This window comes from Balaenoptera physalus, assembly GCF_965194825.1.
Source record: "Balaenoptera physalus genome assembly, chromosome: 17".
Lineage (NCBI taxonomy): Eukaryota > Metazoa > Chordata > Mammalia > Artiodactyla > Balaenopteridae > Balaenoptera > Balaenoptera physalus.
Window position 1 is genome coordinate 77,669,006 of NC_138895.1, and position 26,445 is coordinate 77,695,450.

General features: G+C 53.9%; 1 protein-coding gene across 2 annotated transcripts in view; it reads right to left on the bottom strand.

The window, feature by feature from the left end:
* Positions 1-1,570: 1,570 nt before the first annotated feature.
* Positions 1,571-26,445, bottom strand: part of ST3GAL1 (ST3 beta-galactoside alpha-2,3-sialyltransferase 1) — an 85,183-nt gene continuing 60,308 nt past the window's right edge. For both annotated transcript variants that reach the window (XM_082433867.1, XM_082433866.1), the window contains 6 exons: positions 17,818-18,726; positions 11,904-12,100; positions 10,569-10,748; positions 9,218-9,263; positions 7,966-8,085; positions 1,571-6,045 (listed from right to left, as the gene is read on the bottom strand). In XM_082433867.1, the coding sequence (XP_082289993.1) occupies positions 5,872-6,045; positions 7,966-8,085; positions 9,218-9,263; positions 10,569-10,748; positions 11,904-12,100; positions 17,818-18,129 (1,029 nt within the window). In that variant the 5' untranslated portion in view covers positions 18,130-18,726 and the 3' untranslated portion in view covers positions 1,571-5,871. The remainder of the gene's footprint in view (positions 6,046-7,965; positions 8,086-9,217; positions 9,264-10,568; positions 10,749-11,903; positions 12,101-17,817; positions 18,727-26,445) is intronic.

Here is a 26,445-nt window from a genome sequence, read left to right on the forward strand (position 1 = left end):
ACCACTGGTTTGTTCTCTGTATCTGTGAGTCTGTTTCTCTTTTGTTATCACTCGTTTGATGTATATTTTAGATTCCACGTATAAGTGATATCATGCAGTATTTGTTTTTCTGTCTGACTTATTTCACTTAGAGTCATGCCCTCCAAATCCATCCATGTTGTAGTAAACGACAAAATTTTGTTCTTTTTTTTTTTAATTCCATTAGCTCTTTGTTGAACAATCAAGTGAGTGTTTGCAGCAGCCTGAGGGGTGTTGCTGGGTGGATTTCCCCAGGGTTCCCACAGCCAATCCTGGGGGACCTGCGTTTGTGGGAAGTGTAAGGTGGTGCAGAGCAGGCTGGCTTTGGCTTGTCTCTGGCGGGTGCCTGAAGGGTCGCAAAGAAGTGCCTTTAGATCCTCGGGGCTCCCTGTGGAGGGCCCTGGCTGATTCCTTTCCCTGCCGGGGGCTCCGTGGAGTGATGAGTTCCTGCCTGGCCCAGCTCATCCAGTGGGGCTGGGGTCCAGGTGTCGGCACCTCGTGGCCACTTGTCCACATTGCAGCTCTAATGTGATACCAACTAGGAATAAATTTGGGGTAAGATGGGTCTCTGATGGAGTGAAGGGTCAGGAAGCCTGTTAACAATTGATGAGAGCAGGTCCCAGGTATGGTATAACTCACTTAACCCTCAACGCCTCTTTGTATGGGAGGTACTTCATCATCCCAACTTTATCCATAAGGAAATATGCAGAGAGGTTAAGTAACTCGCTCACTCACACAGCTAATAAGTAGGAGCCCAGGGAGCCTGACTCCTGGGAGCCTGTGTTAATCTCTGCACCGTCCTGCCTCCGGGGGCTGCCTTCAGAAAGCCACCACAGACAAACTTCTCAAGTGACTCGGGAGGTGTCACCGCAGAGAACAGGGAGCCCCAGATCTGGAGAGGGAAGGCTTGGCTTGAACTTCACCTCTGGCCTCAACTGCCTGCACCCATTCACCAGCTCTGCAGAGCTGCTGAGAGAGTTCAAGATCGTGCCTAGGGAGGTGTTGTGCAAACTGTAAAGTGCCACGCAAATCGGGAAGTAGTGTTATTTACACCAACTTTACAGAGTCCTGGTAGTGGATGGTTGGATCTATTTTAAAAATTGGGCAGTTTGTGCCAACTCTGGATCAGACTTGCATCCATTCATGGACGAGCCTTCTTTGGGAAGGATGGACACAAACTCTGCCCACATTGGGCTATTTCATTCAGCAAACGCTTGGAGCAGCGGGCTTGTGTCTCCTCCAGACTCCTACGATGCATCTATTCTTCATTTCACACTCCCTCTGCTGGCCCGTAGAGTGGTCCCCACTGGACAGATGAGGCACCTGAGGTTCAGAGAGGTTGGGCGACTTTACCACAGTCACACAGCAGGGAGAAGGCACGGCTGCATCTGAGGAGAGGCCATCTCTCCATGTCCTGAACATCTGGGCACTTGGTTCAGGGCAGACACTAACACAGGAGGCGTCTTTTTAGGACTGAAAACATCTCCTGAGTGGAAACCTCAAGAGACAGCACCAAGGTACAGCCCTCACAGAAAAACGACAGACACACCCAAACAATAAAATAGCTCTTTTTTATTCACTTTGATTCGGATCATTGGAAATGTTCAACAATAAATTAAAAATAAACAGAGCAGAGGCTGAGGAAGGCAGACTCTTGACAACTTCATTCAAAAAGCATCCAGATGAACAAACACTTAGCTGCAAAACATGGGAGTGAGGCAAAGGGGGGCAAAGAAAGCAGATTTTAAAACACCACTAACCAACCCAACAAGATTGCAAAGAGGAAAAAGTGCTCAGGAAACTTTGGCTTTGACATGAATTCAGTTAAGTGCTAACGTGATGGTGCACCCATGTCCGTCCTACCGGTGCCCAGTGAGGGCTCCCAGGTTAAAGCTGATGTCTGGACCAGGATGCTGGGCAGGAGGGCGACAATGGCAGTTCAGAAGCTGAGCAACGGGGTCAAGTTCAACACGAGTACGGACCTCTGATGGTCTGGGAGGGAAACAGGAGGCCAGAGGCTGGCTGCTTGCAGGAAATGCAGCGCTTTGGGTAAGGACAGTCTATGTGATGCTGTTTTGCCTGGCCCGCTGTTCCTCCTACACCCTCTTCTTTTCTTTGCAGAGGTGTCGTGGACTGCCCCCGAGGAGGGCTCAAAACTTGTTAGCTCAGACCCCAGGAGAGGATGACCAGCCAGTGGCCTGAGGCCACGTGTGCTGCAAACCAGATGTCCGTGATGGACACAGTGACATCCCCGAACTCTTTGGAGGAGCAGGGACAGTTGCCAGTTGCTGGAGTCCAGCCATCTTTGGCTTCCCTGGAGAAAGCATTTCCGACCACAACCATGAGAGGGAGAGTGAGCTCTTTTCAGTTTTCCATTTTTTCCTTTGGGTTCAGGCTGCCGTGAAGAGAACAGTTAAAGCAAACATCACAGTTTTAAATATTCTCTGTGATTCTGTTCCACCTTTGATCCAGAGGCCCAGATTGCATCGAGGTAGGATTGGCCTCTCGCTGGCCCTTCTGGCCACGGCAGAGCCTGGGATGCCATCAGGTCGCTGAACCCACCCCCACTCCCCGTGACAAAAATCGCCTGCCCTCCCTTCTTACCTGGCTTCTCTCTTTTAGGTCCTATTTCCTTGGATCTGGCTTCTCCCACTAAGCCCAGCCCACGTGGTTTGCTGGACGATGCCTGATGAAGCCAGGGTTTCAAAAGGCATCAATTCAAGAACTTTCTTCTCTACCCCAGATTACTACAAACCCACCCTCCTTTGTTCCCCTACAGGTGGGTGAGAGCAGGGGCTCCAGGGGTCGCGTGGCTGCAGGCACTGCTTTGCTCCAGCTGAGAAAGCAGCCTCCTCACTCCCTGGGAGAGTCAGATGTCTGGGATGTTGGTGACATCTCTCTCCCTCATCAGTTCAGCCTTTCGGCCTCAGGCTCAGCATTGATGGTTGCAGGCAGAGACACCTCTGCTTCGTGCCCGGGGCTGGTCTCCAAGGAGCTCTCTGCCCGCGGAGTGGACAGAGCCCTGGGCTGGGGTCCTGGAGCCCCGGGGAGCCCGACTGCGTACACCGTTCATGCAGGAGCCTCCCCGTGTGCGTGCTTCTCGTCCTCCACTGATGGCCAAATCCCCGTGGGAAACACCCCTGTCCAGTTCTCGGCCACCTTCACCCCGGCGTGGGCCCCGCTGGTTTAAGGCAATGGTGCGTTGATCCCGGCCACAATGGCTGGCTGGATTCGGTTAGGTGACCGTTGTGAAGCCATAAGATGATATCTGCCCCAGCTCTGGGAGAGCATGATGCTATCTCCTCCACTGGAAGGACGGTGTGGGAAGGCCGAGGTTACCGCTTGCCTCGGGCCACCGCGGGCAGCCTGAGAACGAAGCCCGGTGGTGAGAGGCTTGTAGTCCGAAACCTACAGCGACTACAGTTCTTTGAGGGGCTGGATGAGCCTGGCTGGGAAAGCCCACCTCTAGATGTTATAGCGTGGAGCCAAGAACACCCTATTTCGGCTCAAAATCTGTTTCACAATTGGTTCACTTTTGCAATCACTTTCCTTCTCTGGCGTTGCTCTTCTCATCTGTAAAATGGGATCCAAGGGCTGAAAGGCATCTCACAGTGAACAGCCTGGTGGGAAGGAGAGGTGGAGTGGGGACCAGGCGGCCGACCCAGGTGGCATGCAGCTCAGCTGTGGACACCTGTCTGCTCTGGGGACCTGACTCAGCACATCCAGGAAAGCTGAGCGCTCCCTCTGACCCCATCACCCTGAACAGACTTGGCTTTCAGGAGAAGGGAAGAGAGAGTTCAGGGGTCAGCCCACACCGCTCCCTGCGCCAGTGTCCATTTCTGCAAGGTTCGTCCCTGGGATTAATCAGCCGACCAACACATTTGCTGAATTCTTCACGTCAAGTACTCCCATGAGCTCTAGCCTCTGAGGATTTATGTTCGGAATAATGACCTCACAGCAATTTACAAGCCTTTTATCAGTCAAGAGGGTCTTCAATTTTGCAGAATTTTAAAGCCGGAACAGGTTTTTGTTTGTTAGCTTTTAAAAAACACTTTCTGGATCCTGAATCTTTGAGAACCGAATAAAAACTGGAACCCGTCCCCAGAAAAATACTCATATACGGAGACTCGGGAAAAACAAAACGTGGTGTGTGACTTCTAGGGATGCTTGTGAATGCCCGTTGCCATCTGTGGTCCGTGACCTTCATCATTCCTCCCTCCCCATTTGCAGAGGGAGAAAGTGAGGCTGGGGAGGCAGGGCTTATCCAGAGGGCTGCAGGGAGCAGCGGAGGCGGCCCCCTGGCTTCCCAGACCAGGACATGGTCACAACTCCTCAAAGTATCCATGGCCTTTTAGGAAATGCTCTTGACAGAAAAAACGGGCTGGTATTTTTTGTTTTGTTTTGTTTTGATTAAATGTCAGCAACTGGAGCCAAAAATCACTGTCCTTTTACGCCTGTGACTCTACTCCCCACCCGGCCCCAAGACAGTGCTGCTGGGTTTGGCGATTCCTAGCCTGAGACTGAATCTAAGCCCATAATGAGAAAGAAGAAAGGTAGGACTGGGAGAGAAGGAGGTACAGAGCATTCTACAAACCTACCAACCTGACACCGCAGGATCTGCCCACCAGCAAGCCCTCAAGCCCTAGACACTACGGTACCCCAAGTCTGAGGATTCCTACAAAACCGGCTTTGAGCGCCCATACCACAGCTGCCAGCTGAAGCGAGAGCAATTGAGTCACAAAGTGCAGATGATGTCAGCTGAATTTTAAAAACAAAATAATAAATAATCAGGAAGGCTGACAAGGAAGAAAGAGCAGCTGGGACGTGAAGGATGAGGTATGACTTCTCCCCTCTAATGGTCACGTTCCTAGAATGACCCTGCAACCCCCAGGACACCACACAGGTGACCAGGAGGGATCTGGCCCAGAGCGTAGACTCCTGGGGGAAACTGCTGGCTGGCGGCGGCCTCCTGCACAGCTCTGGAAGGTTACGGGCACCAAATCCAGCAGTCTGTGAAAATAAGAATGGACAGTCCATGGCTGATGGGCCTCTGGATGGAGCCAAGTATCATCCGAGCTTTATTCCAACTCAGACGCTGGCTCAGGGAACTAGGAAACTGTCCCCAGCTACAGAGTAAGGGGGGTGCACTGCTGCGGTCCCCTTTCCCAAGTCGGGGCTTTTGCCTCATTTCAGCCAAATGCATGCATCTCTCTCCCCAATACAAAGGCACACGGAAGGAGTCAGATCTGCTCTCAGCCATCATGATAACCACAAAGATTGATTACTCAAGGGAACAGCAGCTTGGGAAAGAGACATCTGGATATTTAGAGTCTCTGAAGACCTTAGGGGGTGAGGAGCCCTTCTGGCCATCATAAATGAGCTTTGGGCAGAAAGGGAAGGCGGGGTGGTCCTACCATGTGAGGGAGGCCCCGCATGGCTGTCCTGGGGGTCATCCTCACCCAGAAACTTCCCAGCGAGAATCAGAGAGCTGGCCCCGGACCCCTCAGCAGAGGAGAGTCTCTGTGCGTCCTCCCCAGGAGACCATCCTCTTCTTTAGAATGTGGGAATCTTCGGATTGGACCTCTCCCCACCTTCCCCAGCCCGGAACAGCAGCGAGAGGGGTCTCCCCACCCCAGACTGGTTCTGAGACTTGCTCTGCAGCCCCAGCAGGGCTCGGCAACCTTGCTGAGTAGATGCTGCCAAATGTTGGGGTGCAAGAGGCTGCGAGGGGCACCTGGGCACACCCCTGAGGCTGGCCCTCCAAGTTCCCAGAGCGCAATGGCTCTGGCGAGAAGCTGGGGCTGGACGTGGAGAGGTGCGCTCTGGTGCATCTGCCCTTAGCCCTTCACAGCGTCATCTTCCCTTAAAGATCCGGATTTTGTGGATGGATGCCAAGGTGGCCGTCACGTTGGACTCGAAGTCCCCGTCGTGCACCCCCGTCTTTCGAAAAGCCCCCGCCGACGGGTTGTTCTCCCAGTAGTGATGCCAGTTACCTTTGCCGTCTGCCCCGAAGCCGTACAAGTCCACCTGCCGGGGCAGAGCAAAGGTGAGAACCGGACAGCAGGGCTGCAGGTGGACCCTCTAACAGAGACAGCCTGCAGGCACCCCCAGACTCTGTAAACACCACTTCCAAGGATTCACATAAACCCCTCTCCAGGAGCCTGGAACTCCCAGAGGCTTGGTGAAGCAAAGGCAAGTTGAGTAAAATTCGAGTCCAATGCCAGAAGGCACAGTGGGAGGCTACTTCTTGTGGGTGGCCCTGAGGGTGCTGGGTCCACCTCTGGGGAGGCACAACCTCTTCTCCAAGGCTTGAGGAGCAGGGATTCGAAGCCCAGCGGTCTGCTCCAAATCCCAGCTCTACCTCTTGCTGATACGCCCTGCAAGTGCCAAATCACTTCTCTGAGCCTCACTTTCTTCATAGGGAAAATGGGGCCAAGAGTGATGACCACAGTGAGGTGGGCGGTAGGAGCTGATCCTTGTCTTCCATTGGGCTAACGCCCATCTGGTCCAGGGGTCCTCACTGTTCGGTGGGTGGGGCACGGGGTGGGGGTGCTTCTTACGCATGACAAACTTTTACTGAGCACTTATTCTGTGCCAGGTGTTGCATTAAATCCATCAGAGTTCAGGCGGATGCTGGCGCAATCAGGGAGGCAGGAGTCAGGTCTCAGCCCTTGGCGCTCCTGAATTATAACAAGCACCAACCGAGCCCCCGTGGGGGACAGGGGCTAACGCCGGGGCTCCCTCAGCACTGAGGACGGAGGGGCAGGAGGCCGGAGAGAGCAGAGAGAGCTCTTTCCAAGTGACACTTGAACTGGGTCTTGAAAAATGAGTAGAAGGTGACCAGGAAGGGACGGGAGGAGGGGCTTCCAGAGACAGGGAAAGCTATGTGGGCCGCAGAGTGGCAGACAGCTTTCAGGAGCGGGGACCCACCAGGGGCAGGAGACAGCTCCGTGGCAAGTGCAGCCTTTTCCGAAAATGCCAGCAGGGACACGGGCCCGCCCCAGAGCACGCGGTAAGGGATGGGAGGAGCATTTCTGAGGCACAGGCCCACGGGCTCTGTGACCAGCCAGCTGGAGGTAGGGGCTTGGTGGGGAGATGAGAGGCAGGTATGGTTTCTGGGGTGAAGGGCGGGTGAAGATGGTGGCAGAACAACCGAGGCAGAGACAGTGGGTGGGCCTTGCTACCCCCTCGACCCCTCCTCCCTGCGATGTCCAATGATGAGCCTGACGGGGCGAGGGCGGGGATGGGCCGTACGTGACAAGAAGGGCCAGCGGAGTGCCCTGCCTGAACCCAGGGCCAGGGAAGAAGCGGGGGGCACTGTGGTCCGCGTCCTGCTTCACTGTCCAGGGGCAGCGAGCAGCCAGATCGTTGATGGACACCCAGGCCCAGGCTGGCGGACGGAGAGGCGAGTCCACGATGGGAAACGCACGGTTGGCAAAATCACCGATTCTCAACCTCGGTGAACAGTGGAACCCCTGGGTGCCGGGTTCCCAATCTCAGGAATTCTGGTGGAAGTGGGCTGGGCTGTGGCCTGGGGGCTGGGATTTAGCTCCACACAGATGATTCTGGTGAGCAACTGAGATCGAAACCACAACCCCAGACAGCTCCCCCGATTATAATATGCTCCTGGGGGCAAGATGTGCTTATTTCGCCCCCAGATCAGATCTGAGCTTCCACCTGCTGGGCCAGGCTCTGCCTGGGGACCTCACACACCAAGAGAACATGGCCACTCCCCAAAACATCCTGTGCGGGAGACAGTGCAAGCCTCACCAAAGAGACAGGATCGGAGCTTCTAGAAGAGACAGGCTATGCCGGGACCGGGAGGGGGGATGGAGGTCTGCCTGACTGCAGGCGCTCTCGCCGCCCCTCTTGAGAACACGGAATGAGGAGCCCTCGGTCCCCGACCCCCTGGGGGGGGGCAGGCAGGCATGGGGGAGGGGGTCCTACCTCATCACAGATGTGCAGTGAGAAGATGACCGAGAGGATGCCGGTGGATGGGTACCGCCCGTGGCCCTGCAGCCAGCTGTCGAAGACGTACTTGATGAAGGTTGGGTGGTAAATCAGGATCTGCGGGAGGGGAGGACATGGTGAGGGGTCTGGAGAAGGATACCAGGCATGTGTTAGGTGCCACATGCTATTGTAACCTCAGGGGACCCTGCTGTGACTGGAACTCATAACCCTGCACCGGGGTGGGGGGTGTTACGCTCTAGTGGAAAAGACGGACCGTGACCTAAATCACGGAGACACAGAGGATGCTAGAAAAGAATGATGAGACCATGGAGAGAAAACAAAGCAGAGAAGGAGATAAGGCACTGGGATGTGAAGGCTTGCAAACGAGGTGACATCTGAAGTACAGTCAAATGAGGCCAAGGAGTGGGACATGAGGCTGCAGGAGAAGGTTCCAGGGAAGAGCATGAGCTGGGGACAAGGACACTCCTGTCATGCTGCAGGAAGGCACCGAGCCACCCGTTCTGCCTAACATGGGCCTGAATGATCTCCAGTCCCTAAAATGACCCCACGTGCCAGCTCTCCCTCTCCTCACGTTACAGATGAGGAAACCGAGGCTCAGAGAGGCTAAGTGACATGCTCAATGTCACACAGCCACCATCGGGAAGACATCAGCTCCAGCCATACAGTGAACTAGCTGTGTGTCTCTGGGCAAGTTACCTGACCTCTCTGAACCTGATCTCTCCATCTACACATGACAGTGTATGCAAAGGTCTGGTGTGGTGGACACTTCATTTCCTTCATCCCTCTGCCCCTTGCCCACGTCTTACCCAACCCCATTCCAGGGCCCACTGGGGAAGATGCAGATATGGAGACAGGTGACGAGGTCTGGCTTTGAGATGCTGATGCTGTAGGGCAGTGGTTCTCGAACACTCGAACAGCACCAGCATCCCTGGGGGGCTTGTAAAAACCCAGCGTTTCTGATTCAGCAGATCTGGGGTGGCCTGAGGCTCTGCATCGGTGACAAGCTCCCGGGTGGTGCTGCAGGTCCAGGGTCCAGGCTTAGGGAACCTCTCCAGGGTTCGTCTCTCCACTCTCTAAGTGGGAGGCCACCACCCCCACCAGCCCGGGGTCCCAGCGGCTCTCCGCTGCCAGATGCTGGCAGAGAGGGGAGACGGTGCTCTCTGTCCTCACGCAGAGCCTTGAAAGCGAGGCTGAGCTCAGAGGACAAGGCACCTGAGCCTTGACTCACCTTATTCTTTTTCACCTTGATCTTCGTGGGGACAGGAACGTAGGTGCTGCAGGAGGACAAGGCAGGTGGTTAATGTGGGAGGGGGCTGGCGGCCTGGGCATCAGCTGGTAGGGGCAGGGCTGGAGAGGCAGGTGGGGCAAGCGGGAAAGCACACTCATTCCCCAAGGGACCCCACCTCCTCGCAGTGGCCCATTATGGACACCAGAGGGCGATTGTGGCTAATTCGAGGACCTTCTGCTGCGTTATGCCGCCTTCTCCCAGAAAGGTTAAGAAGGGGGATTGCTCCAAGCTGTGCACACAGCAAAGACGCACGGAGAGGGGAGGGGCCCACAACACCCGTCCCCCGCTGCTGGGACGCTGGCTGATAGGCCCACAATGGCCCCCTTTTCATCCGCAAGATTTCACGTGCCCCCAAGATGACGGTATAAGTGCCTGGCCACCTGGCCTCACGTGGCATCTACCTCGGGTACAAGTCACGTTCCAGCCTGTGGGACCAGGAGGAAGGAGCCGGCAGCTGAGCCCTGGCTGGTCCAGCTCCTCCCCTGCCTGAGCCCGCTTCCCTCACTGCCCTCCTCCTCCGAGCACAAGCCCCCAGTTTCCCGCACCCAAATCCCTCGGGTTTCCTAACCAGGCCTTAGACAAGGAGGCTTTTGGCCATCTGGGCACTCAGCCGCTTCTCTTCAGGCAGGTGCGAGCCTGGCTCTGCGTAGGGGCCAAGCCTCCGGGTCTCCCTGGAGGACGGGGGTCATGAGAAGGACTAGCGGGAATTCACTGAGCCCCGTGCCAAGTGCCCGGAACAAATCAGAAGATGTGAGCGCCTCGGTGCCCAAGGCCGCCGGAGTCGACGTGCTCCTCGCCCGGTCTCCCCGCCCGCGCCCCCCAGCCCAGCCGGCGCCATTCTGACGGTTTGCGAAGCGGGGGTGGGCGGAGGCTGTCATCAACGGGGAGCAGCCCAGAGATGAGGATGGGGTCAGAACTAACACGTGCTCTGTCCTTTCCAGCGGGGCTCCCTCTCCCGAGGGGCTTCCAGGGTGTCTGGGGAAGCAAACCTGGGAGGTCTCTTCGGGGGAGCGGGAAGTCGCAAGGAAGAGGAAGGCCGGAGCTCCGGGTGCATCGGGGTGATGGGAGGAGGGGTACCAAGAAGAGCCGGAGGGTCTGGAGGCGGCCGGGGGACTGGGGCTCTGCCCTCCAGGAGGAGGCCTGGGGAGGGGAGGTGTTCCGGGGGAGGAACAGCACGAGCATGGCTGCAGGGGGTGGAACAGCATGGCGGGGGGCTCAGAGGCCCTCACACAGCAAGGGGCAATAGCGGGACAAGCAGTGACCCTCATCCGGACGCCCCGAGGGGACTCACTGGGAGATGGTGCCCGTGGTGGTAGCACTGATCACCCACTGCAGGTCGGTGGTCTTGAAGGGGACCAGGACCATGCTGACGTTCTCCGCCAGCTCCCGGAAGCTCTCGGGGTACACGAGGTGGTGGGTGGTCTTGCTGCCCACGTCGGCCTCAAACCCTGCCGTGGGGGCCTTGTTCATCCTGGGAGGGGGAGGGAGAAAGGACAGGCATCACACTGGGGCACCGATTCTGAGGGTCAGCTTCAGCTCCGCGAGGCTGCGCTGTGCCCCTTTCGCTGGGCCCCAACTTCCTCATCTGTAAAATGGGGGCAATTGCGGCACAGCTCAGAGGCTTTTGCTACTTTTTTCTCATTTATGATCTCGAGTGAGCCTGACCATCGCCACCATCGATGGCCTACTCTGTCCTGGTCCAGTGACGCACATCGTTAACCCTTAACGATGACGGTGTCCAGTACGTACTTTATGGTCCTGTTTTTATGGCCAAAGAAATCTGAGCGCAAAGAATTTATCCCAGGACACAGAGTAACCCAGAGGCAGCCTTGAACTCAGGGCCTGTCTGACCCTGAACCTGACTCTTTCCCCCTCGCCATGGACATTCCCACTGGACACCAGGTACACTGAGGCTGCCCAAGGTCAGGTGAGCGGTCTAAAGACATAAAGTCAGAGACCACAGAAACAGGGGATGGTTCTAGAAGGTGCCTGTGCTTCTCGTCTGAGTCACTGGTGCCCCTGGGTCGGGTGACTGGTGTGGGGATGATAAGAAACGCGGGAGAGACGTGGGGCATCTTCCTGGAATATCCATTTTACTTGGTGACAGGGAAACATATTTTACATTAAAAGTATATAGTTATGTTATGGCCTAGATGGCAAAACAGAGATGGCTTTTATTTTATTTATTTTTTTGGCTGCACGACTTGTGGGATCTTAGTTCCCAGACTAGGGATCGAACCCCGGTCCCTGGGCAGTGAGAGTGCTGAGTCCTAACCACTGGACCACCAGGGAATTCCCAGACAGGGATGGATTTTAAAGATTAAACAAGAGTCCTCAAGTTAGTCTTGCCCTCTGGCCAGGCCTCTCAAGGCCAAACTCCCAGCCCCATGGGTACCTCTGTGTATGGTTTTTCTCTCCGTCCAGAGAGGCCCTGTTGGTCCATCTGCAGTGCAGATGGGGAAACTGAGGCCCAGAGGGGGCAGTGAGGGGCCCGGGGTCCCCAGGTAAGCCTGGGCACACCCGGACTGGGGTCTTGACCTCCTGATGCTGAGCCATGACGCCCCCTGCAGCTCCAGGGGCCTGGGGGGCAGCGGGGTGGCCTGGGGGGCGAGGGGCTGGCGCTCACCTGAGCACGAAGTCGTGACTGTCTATCTGAGGCCCGTACCAGGACTCCCTCAGGTTGCCAGAGTTGCCCACGACGGCACAGCGCCGGCAGCCCACCAAACTCTTCTCCAGCAGGGGGTCCACGTTCCCGGGCACCACCTGGAACAGCTCCTTGATGGTGTCGTTCAAGTTACTGGGCTGCTTCTCCCGCTGGAGCCTCTGTGGGCGGAGGACGCAGGACACAGTCAGCCGGGATGTGTTACCTCTGGCCCCCCGCTGCTGGGCCCCGAGCCCCCTGTGGTTGGTCACCCAGCCCCTCCCGAGTACCCTTCTCTCTGCTGGGCACCTGGAGATGCAGGCGGCTCAGACAGCCACCTACCCTGCCAGGAGCCCAGGGGCCACTCAGGGAGATGGGAAGGCAAGACATCATTCACTCATTCTACAAAGGTTTATTGAGCACCTACTATGTGCGAGGTACAGCTCTGGCCTCGACGCAATGAGACTGGCTGGTATGAGTAAAGCACATGGGAGAGGGGTCGGGTGACCCTCCACGCCCGCCTCCCCTCCCTCTGCTCCCCTCACCCTCCCGCCTCTCAGCTCCCGCAGCCCCAGGACCACCAAGCTCCAGCCAGACCCAAGAATCAGCCCTTTGCCGGATGCATCAAGAATCAGCGCTTTACTGGATGCATCAAGGAGTCCAATGTCTGCTTAACAAATTGTTTTCACACCCACACCCAAGGTCAGCTGCCCTGGGACCTCTCTGACCCACAGGTGGAGGCAAACACTGGGTTTATCCTGAGGGTGACCAGCCACCTGGTTGGCCCAGGGGTTTCCCTAGAAGCAGGACTCTCAGTGCTAAAAGTGGGACGAGTCGGTCACCCTATTAAGCCCCTCTCTGTACACCACGTCCGTCCACTGCCTCAGGGGGAGCTCGGCCACGCTGCATGGTGACCACTCGCTGATGCACATTACTCCCCCACTCAGAGTGAAACCTGGAGAGATTTCCTAAGAAGCATCGCATCTGCCCGTGTCACCAAGCCGCAGGGCCGTGTCACTTCAAAGGCAGACGAGAAAGGATGCTCTGGGGCCCAGGTCGGTTGAGCACGTGTCCCGAATCCAAAGCAGGATTTGAAGCCAGGCTTTTATAAACCCACCTTGAAGCCTCTCCCACAACATCACCCCTGCCTCAGAGCCCTGGAACCTTGACCTTTGGAAAGCCCAGTCCCTGAGCTTGGGGAGGGGGAGGTGGCTGTGGGGTGAGTCCCACCCGTCACTCCCAACCCCAGGGACAGGGGAGGGGCGGGAGAGGAAGGTGAGGCTAGCAGCTGCTTTGGCCACTGTCTAGGAGATCAGTGACGGGGGGATTGTGTAGGGAGATCCCCAGGCATCTGGTCCCCACCTGGCATTGGAGGAATCAGCATCCCCAAGGAGAGGCACACCGGGAGACCTGGATGGTCCTCTAGATAAAACCACCTAGCATCTCCTCTAGCCTAAGACACTCACATGCTGCGGAAGCCGCAGGCAACGACATCAGGACCACAGACACACTTCTACTTAGAAACATCACTGGTTACAGTAAAAGAAAAAGGGAAAATAGCATGCGTTGGTGAGGACGTGGAGGATCTGGAACACTTGTGCTTTGCTGGTGGGAATGTAAACTAGTGCAGCCACTGTGGAAAACTGTTTGGTGGTTTCTCAGCAATTCCATTCCTAAGTATTAAAAAGAACTGAAATCAGGGAATTCCCTGGCAGTCCAGTGGTTTGGACTCCGCGCTGAGGGCCCAGGTTTAATCCCTGGTCAGGGAACTAAGGTCCCACAAACCGCAAGGTGAGGCCAAAACAAAAACAAAAACAAACAAAAAAAAGAACTGAAACCAGGGTCATGAGCACATACTTGTTCACTCATGTTCATTGCAGCATTACTCAGAATAGCCAAAAGGTGGAAACAACCCAAGTGTCCATCGACGGATGAATGTGAATAAACAAAATGTGGAACATCCAGACAATGGAATACCATTCGGTTATAAAAAAGGGACATTCTGATATATGCTCCCAATGGATGAATCTTGAAAACACTTACGCTAAGTGTTATTTCACTGGCTTATTTGCCGGACACAGAAGGACACATATTGTATGATTCCACTTACAGGAGATACTAGAATCGCCAAATTCTAGCATGTAGAATGATGGTTGCCTGAGGGATGAGAGGGGTGGTGAGGGGCCTGGTTATTAATGGGTACAAGGGGCTTTTGTTGGAGGTGATGAAAGTGCCAGGTATGGGTAGTGGTGATGGTAACCCAACATGGTGAATGCATTTAATGCTATGGAATTGCACACTTATAAACAGTTGATAAACATTATGTTATGTGTATTTTACCACAATAAGACAAAAACTATATCCAGATTAAACACCTGCTCTGATAGGATCTCCTGGGGCAGCTCCGGGCTCCTGAATACACGATCACCTGGGCTAATGTGTGACATCTGGGCAACAGAGCCATTTCTCACAGGCTCCCAGGTAATGCTGCTGCTATATAGGGACCACACTCTGAGAACCCCTGGGATCGAGGACCACAGCCGAGCTGCCCGGCAGGGACCTCCTCGGAGGCCCCCACCCAGGAAGAGCCCTGACAATGTGAAGATGCGCTCAGAACCAGAGAGTGTCCTCCATCCATGTCATTACCTCGGGGAGCATGACACTGTATGCTGGGTTAAGGGAGCAACACGGCATTCTTGAATCCAGTGCTCAGCAATATTTACTGAGCACCTACTATGTGACACATGTGCCTGCTTTGCCTCGGGGGCCCCGGGGTTTGAAGGCTCACAGCCGGCAGGGTACCCATGCTAGGAGTGCAGCATCACGTTGTCCCGTCCACCTACTACTGACTTACCCCTCTTTAACGGTTCACTTTAAAAAGTAAGTTTATTTTAAAAGGAAATCTCATATCTCTGCCACAAGTGGAAAGCAAGAGTTACTTGGCAGAAGTAAAAAATTCTGTCCAAAAAAAGAGGAAAGTGTCCAATACAATGAAAACAGAACCACTTTATTCGATTCCAGCTCCATCCTGTTGCTTGCCCAGGCAAGCCTCCCTCCTTTGCTAGAACCAAGATGGGCAGGTGTTAAAGAGGCACATCATGAAACAAGGAGCGACATTTAATCCTTGCAACTTCAAAGATGGAAAGAGAATTAAAGCCAAATGACTTCCTCGCCCTGACCGTGATGCGATGCTCTTAAAGGCCCTGCCCCTGTATCACCAGGAATCACGCTGCCCCACCGGCTCACACTTCAGGAACCTTGGCTCTGTTTCAGACCCTCATTGGCAGGAGCGGAGATTGAGGCCCAGAGAGGGAAAGATCTAGGCCACAGGGTGAGTACAGAGCTGAGTAGAAATCGGGGGCAGCGGGCTGGAATCGAGCTGTGTTTCTGGGGATTAGAGCCCTAAAGCATCCACTCACCAGCTGGGGTAGATGAGGCAGGTCAAGTACCGCTATGTCCCTGTCTTCCTTGGGAAGGAACTTTCTGACTTCTCTGCCTTTTGTAAATGACAACGGAAGTCCCAGAGGGCTGCTGACGTGCACGCAGGAGAGAAAGGGCAGAAGTTCAAAGACACCCTCTCCCCTCTCACTCTTCCTGACTAGTTTCCAAGCAGTGTATTTCTTTGTCTCCGATCAGCGCTCAAGCAGTCGCTGCTGCTGGTTGTCATAGGCTCCCTGAGGAAGCATCACATCTTAAGGCAGAGCCTGGAGGCAGAGGCTGAGACAGCCAGCATCACCCCACTGCTGCAGGACACGGGGGACTTTGCGATACCCAAGGCACCTGAGCTGTCAGCCTCCAGCTCCTGAAGGCTGCTTCCTGATTCCCCCACGCCTGCCCTCCCTCCCATGTGGGTCTGGAGGAGCAGCGGTGGGCAAGAGGACGGGAACACAAGGGTGCCTTGGGGCGGGCGGCCGGGTCCCAGGCCTGGCTCTGTATGGATGGCTGAGTGACCTCAGTCAAGTCCTTCCCCTCTTCCCGGAGACAAAGTAGAAGAGGGAGCAGACACGAGGGGTCTGCTCCAAACCAGGGCTCCGAGTAGGTCTGGGGAAGAGCGTGTCTAGGGCCAGTCCCTCTGACACCTGGCATCAATCACCTTCTGCGGGCTCCCTGCCAGCCAAGCATCCTGCAGGGCATTTCCCACCAGGCTCGTCATACTTTAAAGGCAGGGGCTCTGTGTTTGGGGTCCTAAATCTGGATCTGTCAGAGACTGTCCTGGCTGTCTGGGGGCCTTTATGCAGAGCTACGGTGCCTCCTGGAATTCCCAGGGTGGTTTTTATTTCAATATTCTGTGTCTCCGTCTGGAGGGACAGGAGTGCTTGTCAGATGTGGTGTCCTGATTCTTTATTCAAAACATGTGGTCTGTGTGTTGTCAAGGAACCCAGAAGCTCTAAAGCTCTGCTCCTTTCTGTTGATTTCTATTCGTGAGGAACCTTCTCCCCTTCCTTCCTCCCCTGCAAAATCCCTTCCAAGAGGCTAAACTCCAGCAAAGAAGGACTGCACGTAAGGGCTGGGGTGGGGGCGTGGGAGGACAATTTGATGAAACGTAAGAGCCACATGGGAAAACATTCAGCCTTCATACGTGCTGAAAGAATGCAAATTCATTTTTCCTTGCCCGTTAAACCAGCAAAAATAAATAAAAATGTTAAAATCTAATGTTTGCGGTGCTATAGAGAAACCTGGTGAGGTGACTATTATTACCTCAATCTGAGAATCTGAGATGAAGAGCTTCCTCAAAATCACTCTTGATAAAATATAGAAAGTCAGGAGCAAAACCAGGGACCCTGAGTGCCTATCACCTATCACCCTGCCTTGTGATTGTCTGTTTTCCCTTCTCTCCCAACCATCCCTGCAAGCTAAAAAGGGAAGGCTGTTTTTTTCCATCTCAATATATTGGCATCTAATAGATGCTCAATAAGTCTTGAATGAATGGATATTTCTCACTCCCCTTCAATCCACTTTGCGTTCAACAACTAGATCAGATCATGCACCTCCCCTAATCAAAATTCTACAGTGGTTTCCTGTTGCACTTAGAACAAACCCCAGACTCCTCGCTGTGGGTCTTGCCCACTCCCAGACCTCCCCCGCTCACGGCCACACAGAGCTCCTCCTCCTCCAAGACACCAAGCTGATGCTGCCCCAGGGCTCTTGCACTCGCTGTTCCTGTGACCGGCAGTACTTTCCCCAGATCCTCCCACAGCCGGCGCCCTCTCTGCCTTTGGGTCTCAGCTCAATTCCTGGCTCCTCAGAGACTTCCCGATGACCCCATTTACAGAGGCCCCTGCCCCAAGTTTCTCCCTATCCCAAACCCCTTTGTTCCTCCTCCGAGCACATCTATCTGAGCCTATCTTGTTTATTTGTTTCTTATCTGTCTCTCTCTGCCAGAATATAATTCCATGAGAATAAGAATCTGGTTTTTTTTTTGCTTCTCAATACCCAGAGTGGGTTAAATAGTGGCCTCTAAACAGATATGTCCAAGTCCTAATCCCTGGAACCTGTGAATGAGACTTTATTTGGAAAAGGGTTCTTTGCAGATGTAATTAAGGAATTCAAGATGAGGCACCTGGAGAAACCGACCCCGCTGACACCTTGAGCTCAGGCTTCTGCCTCCGGAATCGCGAGAGAATGCGTTTCCGTTGCCGTAAGCCACCAAGCGTGTGGTCACCTGTTACGGCAGACACAGGGAACTGCTACAGAACCCTCTGCTCTGATTTATAATATACACAGTAGATCCTCAATAACAGAGGCTGAATGCATGAACGAACGAACGTACGGATGACCAGTATTCTGAATCCTGCCAAGCGCCTGGCAGGGCCCCTGGTGCACACTTGGGCCTGAGCGTTTGGCAGCCAGGGGCCGCCCACATCTCACCCCCAGACCCACACTCAGCCCTGGCTCTCACCAGCCACCAGCTGTAGGTGTCTTCTTCCAGGAGCGCGTTCTTGGCCGTCAGCAGCGGTTGCAGGGACCGGTTGAACCTCTCATCGAACCAGGCGGACACCCCGCGCTGTCCGATGCAGTGGGCACAGGTGCAGGGCCTGTGGGGGTAATTCACGAGCCTCCTGAAGTTCTCCGAGAGCTCGAGGACCATCTGCTTGGGGAACCACGTGGTGGCCACCATGGTGTGGGAGTAGTTCAGGAAGAAGGAGGTGAGGAAGATGAAGAGGATGAGGAACGTGAGCGCTTTGAGAGTCCTTTTCCTCATGGTTGCCATGTCTGCTTGCCTGATGGGGGGGCCTCCCAGGGATGGGCTGGAGGAAATCACGCCTAATTGAGGAGGAACTTCCAAGAAAGATCCCAGAGACAGAGGATCGACTGCAAGGCAAGGCGGGGACCCCCAGGGCGCCTCAAAGCCTCCTATGGCCACTGCTGCTGGGCAACGGCCACCTGGCTGTGCCCGACATCACCCGTGATACTCAAAGGCTAAGTGGACCACTTGTGGCGGGGTGCCTCTGCTGGCATATAATTTGTCTTTTCAGGAAATAAAGCGGCCTGCTTCGTCAGCAATCCTTAAACAGCCGATAATGTCTCCTGATGAAGCTTTAATCGAAGCTTGATAACAGTGATTTCCTTTCCCATCCAGGGGGGTTGAGGGGTAATTAATCCTTTTGACAGTCCAGGGTCCCTCAGAGGTGAGGGCCTCGAAGGAAGGGTCGCAGTACAGGACAGGGGCAAGCTGTCTTTGTCACCGCCCTCCAGAGAAGATGGTGTGTGACAATCCTTAATTAGAACGTGGTCTTGCCCATGCTGTCACCAGAGATGGGGCGGTGAAGCAGCCGGCTTGACAAAGGCACTGAGGGTTGTCTGTCATCTGCACAGAAAAGGAGAAAGAAAACAGGATGAACTTCTATTACTTTTTTATAAAAACCATTTCCCTCTCTCCACTTCCTCCCATCATCTTCCGTTCTGTTGTCAAGCCAATGTGGCAGGTGGCTACGGACAATTTTTTACCCTTTTGAGCCTCAGCGTGTGCATGTGTACAGTGGGGTGGGATGTTAACGCCTATTCTTCAAGGTTGCTGAGAGACACGGAAGGTGGCCCACCCATCTTTCCTGCATCCAGAACCTAGTACATTTAAGAATCAGACCTAAGTTTGTGAAATGAGTTAATAATGCACGTACAGTGCCAGGTACACAGAGATTGCCAAGTACATGCTACTTTCTCTCTCCTTCATTCTCTCTCTCTCAGATCCTAAAGTTGAACCACAACCAAAATGGTATGCTTAGGGGGTGGCCCAGGCTTCCACCTGGCCCAGGTTCAAGTACTGGTTTACCAGTTGTATGGCTTTAGGAAAGTTATTCAACATTCGTGGCCCTCAGTTTTCCCTTCTGTAAAGTGGGATAATAATAGCTCCACTTACAGAATGGTTATGAAGATAAGACAAAACGCTATATGCTGGGACTTCCCTGGCGGCGCAGTGGATGAGAATCTGCCTGCCAGTGCAGGGGACACAGGTTCGAGCCCTGGTCCAGGAAGACCCCACATGCTGCGGAGCAACTAAGCCTGTGCACCACAACTACTAAGCCTGCGCTCTAGCGCCCACGTGCCACAATTACTGAGCCCACGTGGTACAACTACTGAAGCTCACACGCCTAGAGCCCGTGCTCCACAGCAAGAGAAGCCACTGCAATCAATGAGAAGCACGTGCACCACAACGAAGAGTAGCCCCTGCTCGCCGCAACTAGAGAAAGCCCGTGTGCAGTAACGAAGACCCAACGCAGCCAAAAATAAATAAATAAATTAATTATTTTTTTAAAATGCTATATGCTGAGTTTCTGGTATTCATTAAGTAACTGCTAAACTTTCATTTTCCATTTTCAATGTATGAATGAATATTCTTGGAGGAGCCACTAAGAGGCAAACAGGATGGTGCATTCATACATATCTATTTCCTCAGATGATTGACAAAGTATACCGTCAGCTAGATAGGGGTTTCCCAGGTTGCCCTAAGAAGAAACGGAGATTCAAAGAGATTAAATGACTTTCCCAAGGTCATGGGGAAAGTGAAAAGCAGGATCTGAATCCAGATCCACAACCCTCTGACTCCACACGCCTGGAGGGGCCAGGGTACCAGAAACAGGGGCAGGAGCTCTGCCCTGGACGGGACACCCTGTCTGTTAACTGGGCTCCAGATGACCATAGTTGGAGGGATACAGAGAAAGCTGGGAGTTCTTTCATCAAAGAAAGCCAACCAGGACTCCTCAAATGCTTGTAACGCCAAGTTCCCACACCTCACTGACTTTCCGGGCTTTTGCAGAGTGCAGCTGTGGTCACACCTCTGCACTTGAACATGATTCCCTTTGGTACTTGCCTGGAATGTGCCCCTATCTGTGTTTGTCTGATCAATTCCTTCCCCATCCTCAACGTGTAGACTATCAACAAGCAGGATATACTTTTTCCAGGAAAGCGACAGTGGAAGGGAGATTGATCACCTTTTTGGTAGAAAGAGGGGCAGCTCAAAAATCAGATTAAATCCACAGTGCCTTCCTGGAGACAGCCAGGGCTCAAGAGGTGCTGCTTCCACTGCTTCCTCAACACCTCAGCCCAGGTGGCAACGTCTCTCCACTTGCCTACTGCTCCACTTTCTACTTGTCGTGACAACGTGACTTGTATGTAGAACCTAATGGTGTCCAGAGCTGTCCCTTCCAGCTGTCCCCTGCTTCTCCATCAAGCACCAGCTCTGTCATCTGAGTTAGATTAACCTGCTTACCCTCAAGGGCGGGCTCTGATTTAACTTGGCAGGCAGAGGGTTCCCACCCCTCCTACCGCAGTAATTGGTCCAGGGATGGATATGTAGCCTAATTCATCTGGAGTGAAACTCCTGACTTTTTGCACTGGTGGGGAAAGAAACGTTCTTTTGCTCTGGCCAGTTTGCTGTTTGGATGTGAGGTCAGGGTCGTACTGGACATTTTGCTAGCTCACTGGAAGAGGCAAACAGTGTTGAATCCCCAGTCAATCTAGCCCTGCAGCCCACCCTGTGACTTTTCAGGGGCATGAAAGAATAAATCCCCTTTATTGTGCAACGCAGATTGTAACTTGAAGCAACATGACTGACCCACAGGTCACAGTTGCTCCTGCCTCTGGGCACCTACCCAGACTGTCTCCACCGTCTGGAAAATACACCCCACCCCACCTGGCTCTGATTCATTCTTCAGGGCTCAGCTGGCACTGATCCTGGAGGGAGGCCTGCCCACTGCTGGCCTGAGTAGGGGCCTCTCCTGGCATCCACAGCATCCTGGCTCCACTCTGCCTGTGCTGCGTACTTAATCTGTCTCCTCCCTGAGCTGGGAGCTCCAGGAGGATAGAAACTCAGTCCCACTCATTGTCGTGGCCCTGAAACCGGGAACACACATGGCACGAAGGAATGCGGAGGTGAACGAAGGGAAAGAGCCACCAACTCAGAGTGGAGATCTGAGCAAGAAAGCACAGACTAAGAGTCGGAAGATTCTGATTCTCATCAGGTTGCACGACCCATTTGCTGTGTGACTGTGAACAAGTTACCTACCCTCTGGGAACCATCCCTTCAACAGGAACATGGCGCTGACAACACAGATTCTGCCCACTTCTCGAGGCTATTAACCAAGCAAGATCTGTCCATTCACGTGATTCACTTGCTGCATATTTGCTGGGGCCCTGAGCTGTGCCAGGCTCTGGGCTGGGTGGTGGGGGACCCGTCATGAAAGATTCTAAGGTGGGAGCTTCCCAGGCATCTGCAAGGCCCCAGTGCCTTTGGGAGAAAGGAGGCTGGTGTCCTTGGATCGGAGAGGAGCATGTATGTGGCATGTATGTGGGTGGGTTCGAGGGTGTGTGGGACTCAGAAGCCATGATCAAGACTAAGTTTCTCTGAGGGACACGGAGACCCACTGGAGGGTCTAAGCAGAGGACTCACATGGTCTCATTACATTTGTCTTTGTCATGAGCAGGGCCCATGACGCTCTTATTGACACTGTATCCTGATGCCAAGGGCAGAGACAAGTTCACTGAAATAGATGATTACTGAACCATGTTGATCGAATAAAATTGTGAAGGAGAGGTTAGGTTCCCTACAACGTCCCAGCTCCACGAGAGATGTTAGTGCTCTACACTGACGCTGGCGGAGGCCAGGGGAAGGTGTGGTGAGAGTTGGGACAGAGGGCAAGGCTGAGCTGCCAAGGTACAGACCGTGACCCCCTCCTCCCATCCAGCCGGGACGTCCTGGTAGCTGCATCTCTGAGGCCAGGGTGCTTGTTCTGAACCCACCGACCAGCAGACACTTCCAGGCTGGTATCAATTAGCACTTTTGAAAGCCCTGGAAAAAAAACTGCAGTGGAAAAGCAAGAACAGCCCTCCACCTTCCCCCCAGCCCCAGGGAAGAAAGGAGGAATGCGTGACTTTCTGTACGCTGTGATGTGAGGCAGCCTGCTACACACGGGGAGCGCCAGCCCTGGCTCCCGGAGATGGAACTGAGGCCAGTACACCATGGGCCACAGATCTCCGCGTGCCAAGAGTGCGGCCAGGGACGGAGGCTGGCCAAGCCTCCCAAAACATAGAGGACGAGGAGAGGGAGGGGGGAGGAGGACACAGCTGCCTGTCCTGTCTGCAGGGAGACAGTCATCTCACGGCCACAGACGGGAGTTCTGGGAGAGGCACAGAGGACGTGGATGTGACGGTCTAACGGGGTCACTGAAAAGAGCTGACACGAGTTGGTGCCCTTTCAAGAACTCAGAAAGTAAGGATCCCCCGAAGGAGGCTCCCTAATGAAGATACCCGCCCCCCTACGCCGTCAATAAGGAGAAGGCAGCAATTACCAGCTACTGAGAGAAGAGTTGTTTCCAATGCTTGGAAAACCAAATGAACGGACGGTATGGGTTTGTGAAGGTTTATTTAATGCCTGCTGAACTGCACAGTAGTTCTCACAAGGCTGGGATGCCCTCCTAGCTCTCTGCATAGTCTCCTGCCCTATGACTGTTGGTGAAATGACGGAGTGAACGCTAGGTTGTCGGTAATATCAGCACTTCTAATAAAAAGCTGCCGTGACCGTCCTCCATGGGATCCTCACGTCATCGGGGTGAAATGAGCCATCATGCTTATTTCCCTGAAAGGAGAAACTGAGGTTCAGAGAAGGCAAGTGACTTGCCCAAGGTCACACAGCGAGATGGCGGCAAAGCCAGCACTTTGCTCCAGGCTCCTGCCTCCTCCTGGGCTGTCCTCTGTAGACACAGCTAAGTGTTCTACTTCATCAAGACTTGCTCTCATTTTCATTTTCTTTCTTGTCATTTCTTTGGGTTTGTAACCTGTCATCTTTTCAGCTCTCTGAGATGGATACTACCTTGTCCATCCTCTCTTCTGCTGTGTCTAATCTGTTTAAATTATATACTATATTCATTTCAGGTGTATTTTTCAGTTCTAGAATTTCCATCTGAGTAATTTTTTTAAATAAGTTCTAGTTTTCAGGTGAAAATCTGCACCTTGTCATCTATCTTCCTCCAATGATCCATCACAGTTATTTAAAGACCGTCTAACCCTCATGACATTTGGAGGAGATGTGGGTCTATTTCTGTTGTCTATTTTCTCTCCTTATGTCTCTTTGGTCATTTGGCTCTGTCTCCTGGCATGCCTGGCAATGGTGGATACTGCATGTGCTGGAAGTGTAGCAGTTAAGGATAAGGCTGTCCTTATTCAGGGAGGAATTTGTTTTCTCCTGGAGCTAGGTAGAGCACGGGCACATTACCTTGTTCCAACTGGTGACCAGGATGATTGGGGCCGCACTTTGTCATCATGATGACTAGTTACTTCTGGCTTGCCCTTACTTACAGGGCATAGCCCTTCTTAAAGGAAAGTTAGGATGCCTACCAAGAGACCTCTTCCTTGCACGTTCTCACTTCCAATTTCTGTCTCCCCTACACTGTGAGATTGTCAAAAGCTCAGTCTAGCTTTTCAACCTCTCAGCTGCTGTTTCCAGCTTGTTTCCTTAGGCTCTGGTCCCACGCAACTTAAATTCCGGTAAATGCCTTGAAAGGAAAAAGAGGTGTGGAGTAATGGCTCTCTGCCTGTGGTTTCTGTTGCTCTAGGTTCTTGGCCCCTTAATTTTAGCTGACTTGGTAGTCCTGCACTACATTCTTATTTCATTTCTTTACTATTATTTTTTATTTCCAGCCTCGTGAGACTGCTCAACACTGAGCTGCTTCTCTCCGTCTGTCCTCTGGAGCGTCCCACGAGCCAGTGCATCCCTTGGGCAGGCAGGCGGCAGGAAGCATCAGGCTCACTCCCGACCATTTCTCTCCTTCCAGGGGTCTTCGTCCCTCAAGTCCTGGCTTCCTGGTTGCTCTCTAAAACCTTCGAAGAGCTGAATTTCTATCTTATCCAGCTCTTACAGTCCTTGGTGGGATAAGTGGTCTGACACAAGCTTCAGCCACAGCCAGAAGTGGAAGGCATGGAATCTTTTCTCTGCCACTCTGTGTGCTTGGCGTGGCGTCCTGCCCATGATGAGGGCTTGGTGAACCTAGAGAAGGCGGAGGGGCAGAGAGTCCCCAGAGGTGCCAGGGCAAAGCTCCTCGCACCAGCTGAGTGAGCAGACGGTGGGAGGGAAGGAAACAAACCAACAAGCAGAGGGTTGCAGCTGCAGCCTCTCATCTGCCACCACGTCCCTGTCCCCAAAGAGGCCCAGCCCCATCTGCTTTCACTTTGCTTCCTCATACACCAGCTTTGGGACACACAGCGAGGGTGACCTGCCGGCTCAACCGTCCTGAGCACACGAGGAGCGGCTGTGGGGAAGTAGCGTCTGTGAACCTGCTGCTCACTGAAAAATGGATCCCACCACGTCCTGGCCTTTGGGGTCCTGGCTGGCTTTACGTGGAGGCACAGGGGGGCGTGAAATCAGAACTGACTGGTGAAGGGCCCCCAAACCTTCCATCAGAGAAGAACAACTCTGGGGGAGTGGCCAAGATGGTGGAGTAGGAAGACCTTAAGTTCACCTCCTCCCGTGGGCTGCATAAAATTACAACTATTTACAGAATAACTGTTGATGAGAAAGACCAGAATCTAGCAGAAAAGATCTTCTACAACTAAAGACATAAAGAAGGAACCACAATGAGATGGGTAGGTGGGGCAGACTTACGTTATATTCAGGACCTCAGGTGGGCAACCCACAAACGGGAGGGTTATTACAGCTGCAGAGATCCTCCCCAAGGAGCGAGGGGTCTGAGCCCACACTGGCCTCCCCAGCTTGGGGGGTCCTGAACCAGGAAGACAAGCCCTGAAAACATCTGGCTTTGAAGGTCAGCAGGGCTTGCTTTGGGGAGAGCCAGAGGACTGTGGAAAATAGAGCCTCCGCTCTCGAAGGGCACATACAAAACCTCATACGCTCCGGGACCCAGGGCAGAAGCAGTAACTTGAAAGGAGCCTGGGTCAGACCCTAATGCTGATCTTGGAGAGGCTCCCGGAGAGGCAGGAGGCAACTGGAGCTCACCCCGGGGACACAGACACTAGAGACAGCCTTTTTGGGAAGCTCGTTCTACCACGAGGACGCTGGTGCTGGCAGTGCCATTTTGGAATCCTCTCTATAGCTTATTAGCGCCAGGGCCCAGCCCTGCTCAACAGTCTTTGGGCACCAGTACTGGGATGCCTCCGGCCAAACAACTAACGGGGCAAGGTCACAGCCCCACCCACCAGCAGGCCAACACACTAACTCTGAGACCCCCAGGGCCCTGCAGCCAGAGACCCTGGAACTCAGCTCTGCCCATCAGCAGACTGACACTAGCCCCAGGAGGCCTTGGGCCCCAGCCCAGCCCACCAGCAGGCCAACACCAGAACCAGGAACCTTCCTCCCACCCACCACCGGGCCCCAGCCCTGCCCACCAGTAAGCAGGCCAACACCAGCTCCAAGACACTTTAGACACCTCAGCTAGCTGCCCTGGGATCCAGCCCCACTTACCAGCTGGCTGACACCAGCTTTGGGATACCCTGGACCCTGTAGCTAGCCATGTCAGGATCTGACCCTGGCCACAGCAGGATAACACGAAATCCAGGAACCTCAGACCTGCAACCACTCATCCTGGAACCCAGCTCCATCTACCAGTGGGCCAGCACTAGCCCTGGGGTCCCCTAGGGACCCACGGCTAGGTGCCTCATTACCCAACCACCCCCACCAGCGGCTGGCACACTCCATACAATGCAGGGCCTGGCAATCCCCAGACTGGGGGCTGGCCACACCTACCAGGCCACCCACGGTAGTCAGCCTGCCACAAGAGAAAGACCCACACGGCCCACATAGGGGGCACTCCTAGAACATACAGCTCTGGTGATGAGAGGGGAGTGTGCTGCTGGGACCCATAGGATGTCTCCTACAAATGGCCACTTTTCCAAGGTCAGGAAGAACAACCAACCTACCAAATAGATAGAAATAAAATTAGCACATTAGGCAAAATGAGGCAGCAGAGGAATATATTCCAAACAAAGGAACAAGACAAAACCCCAGAAGAAGAACTAAGTGAAGCAGAGATAAACAATCTACCTGATAAAAAGTTCTGGGTAATGATCATAAAGATGGTCA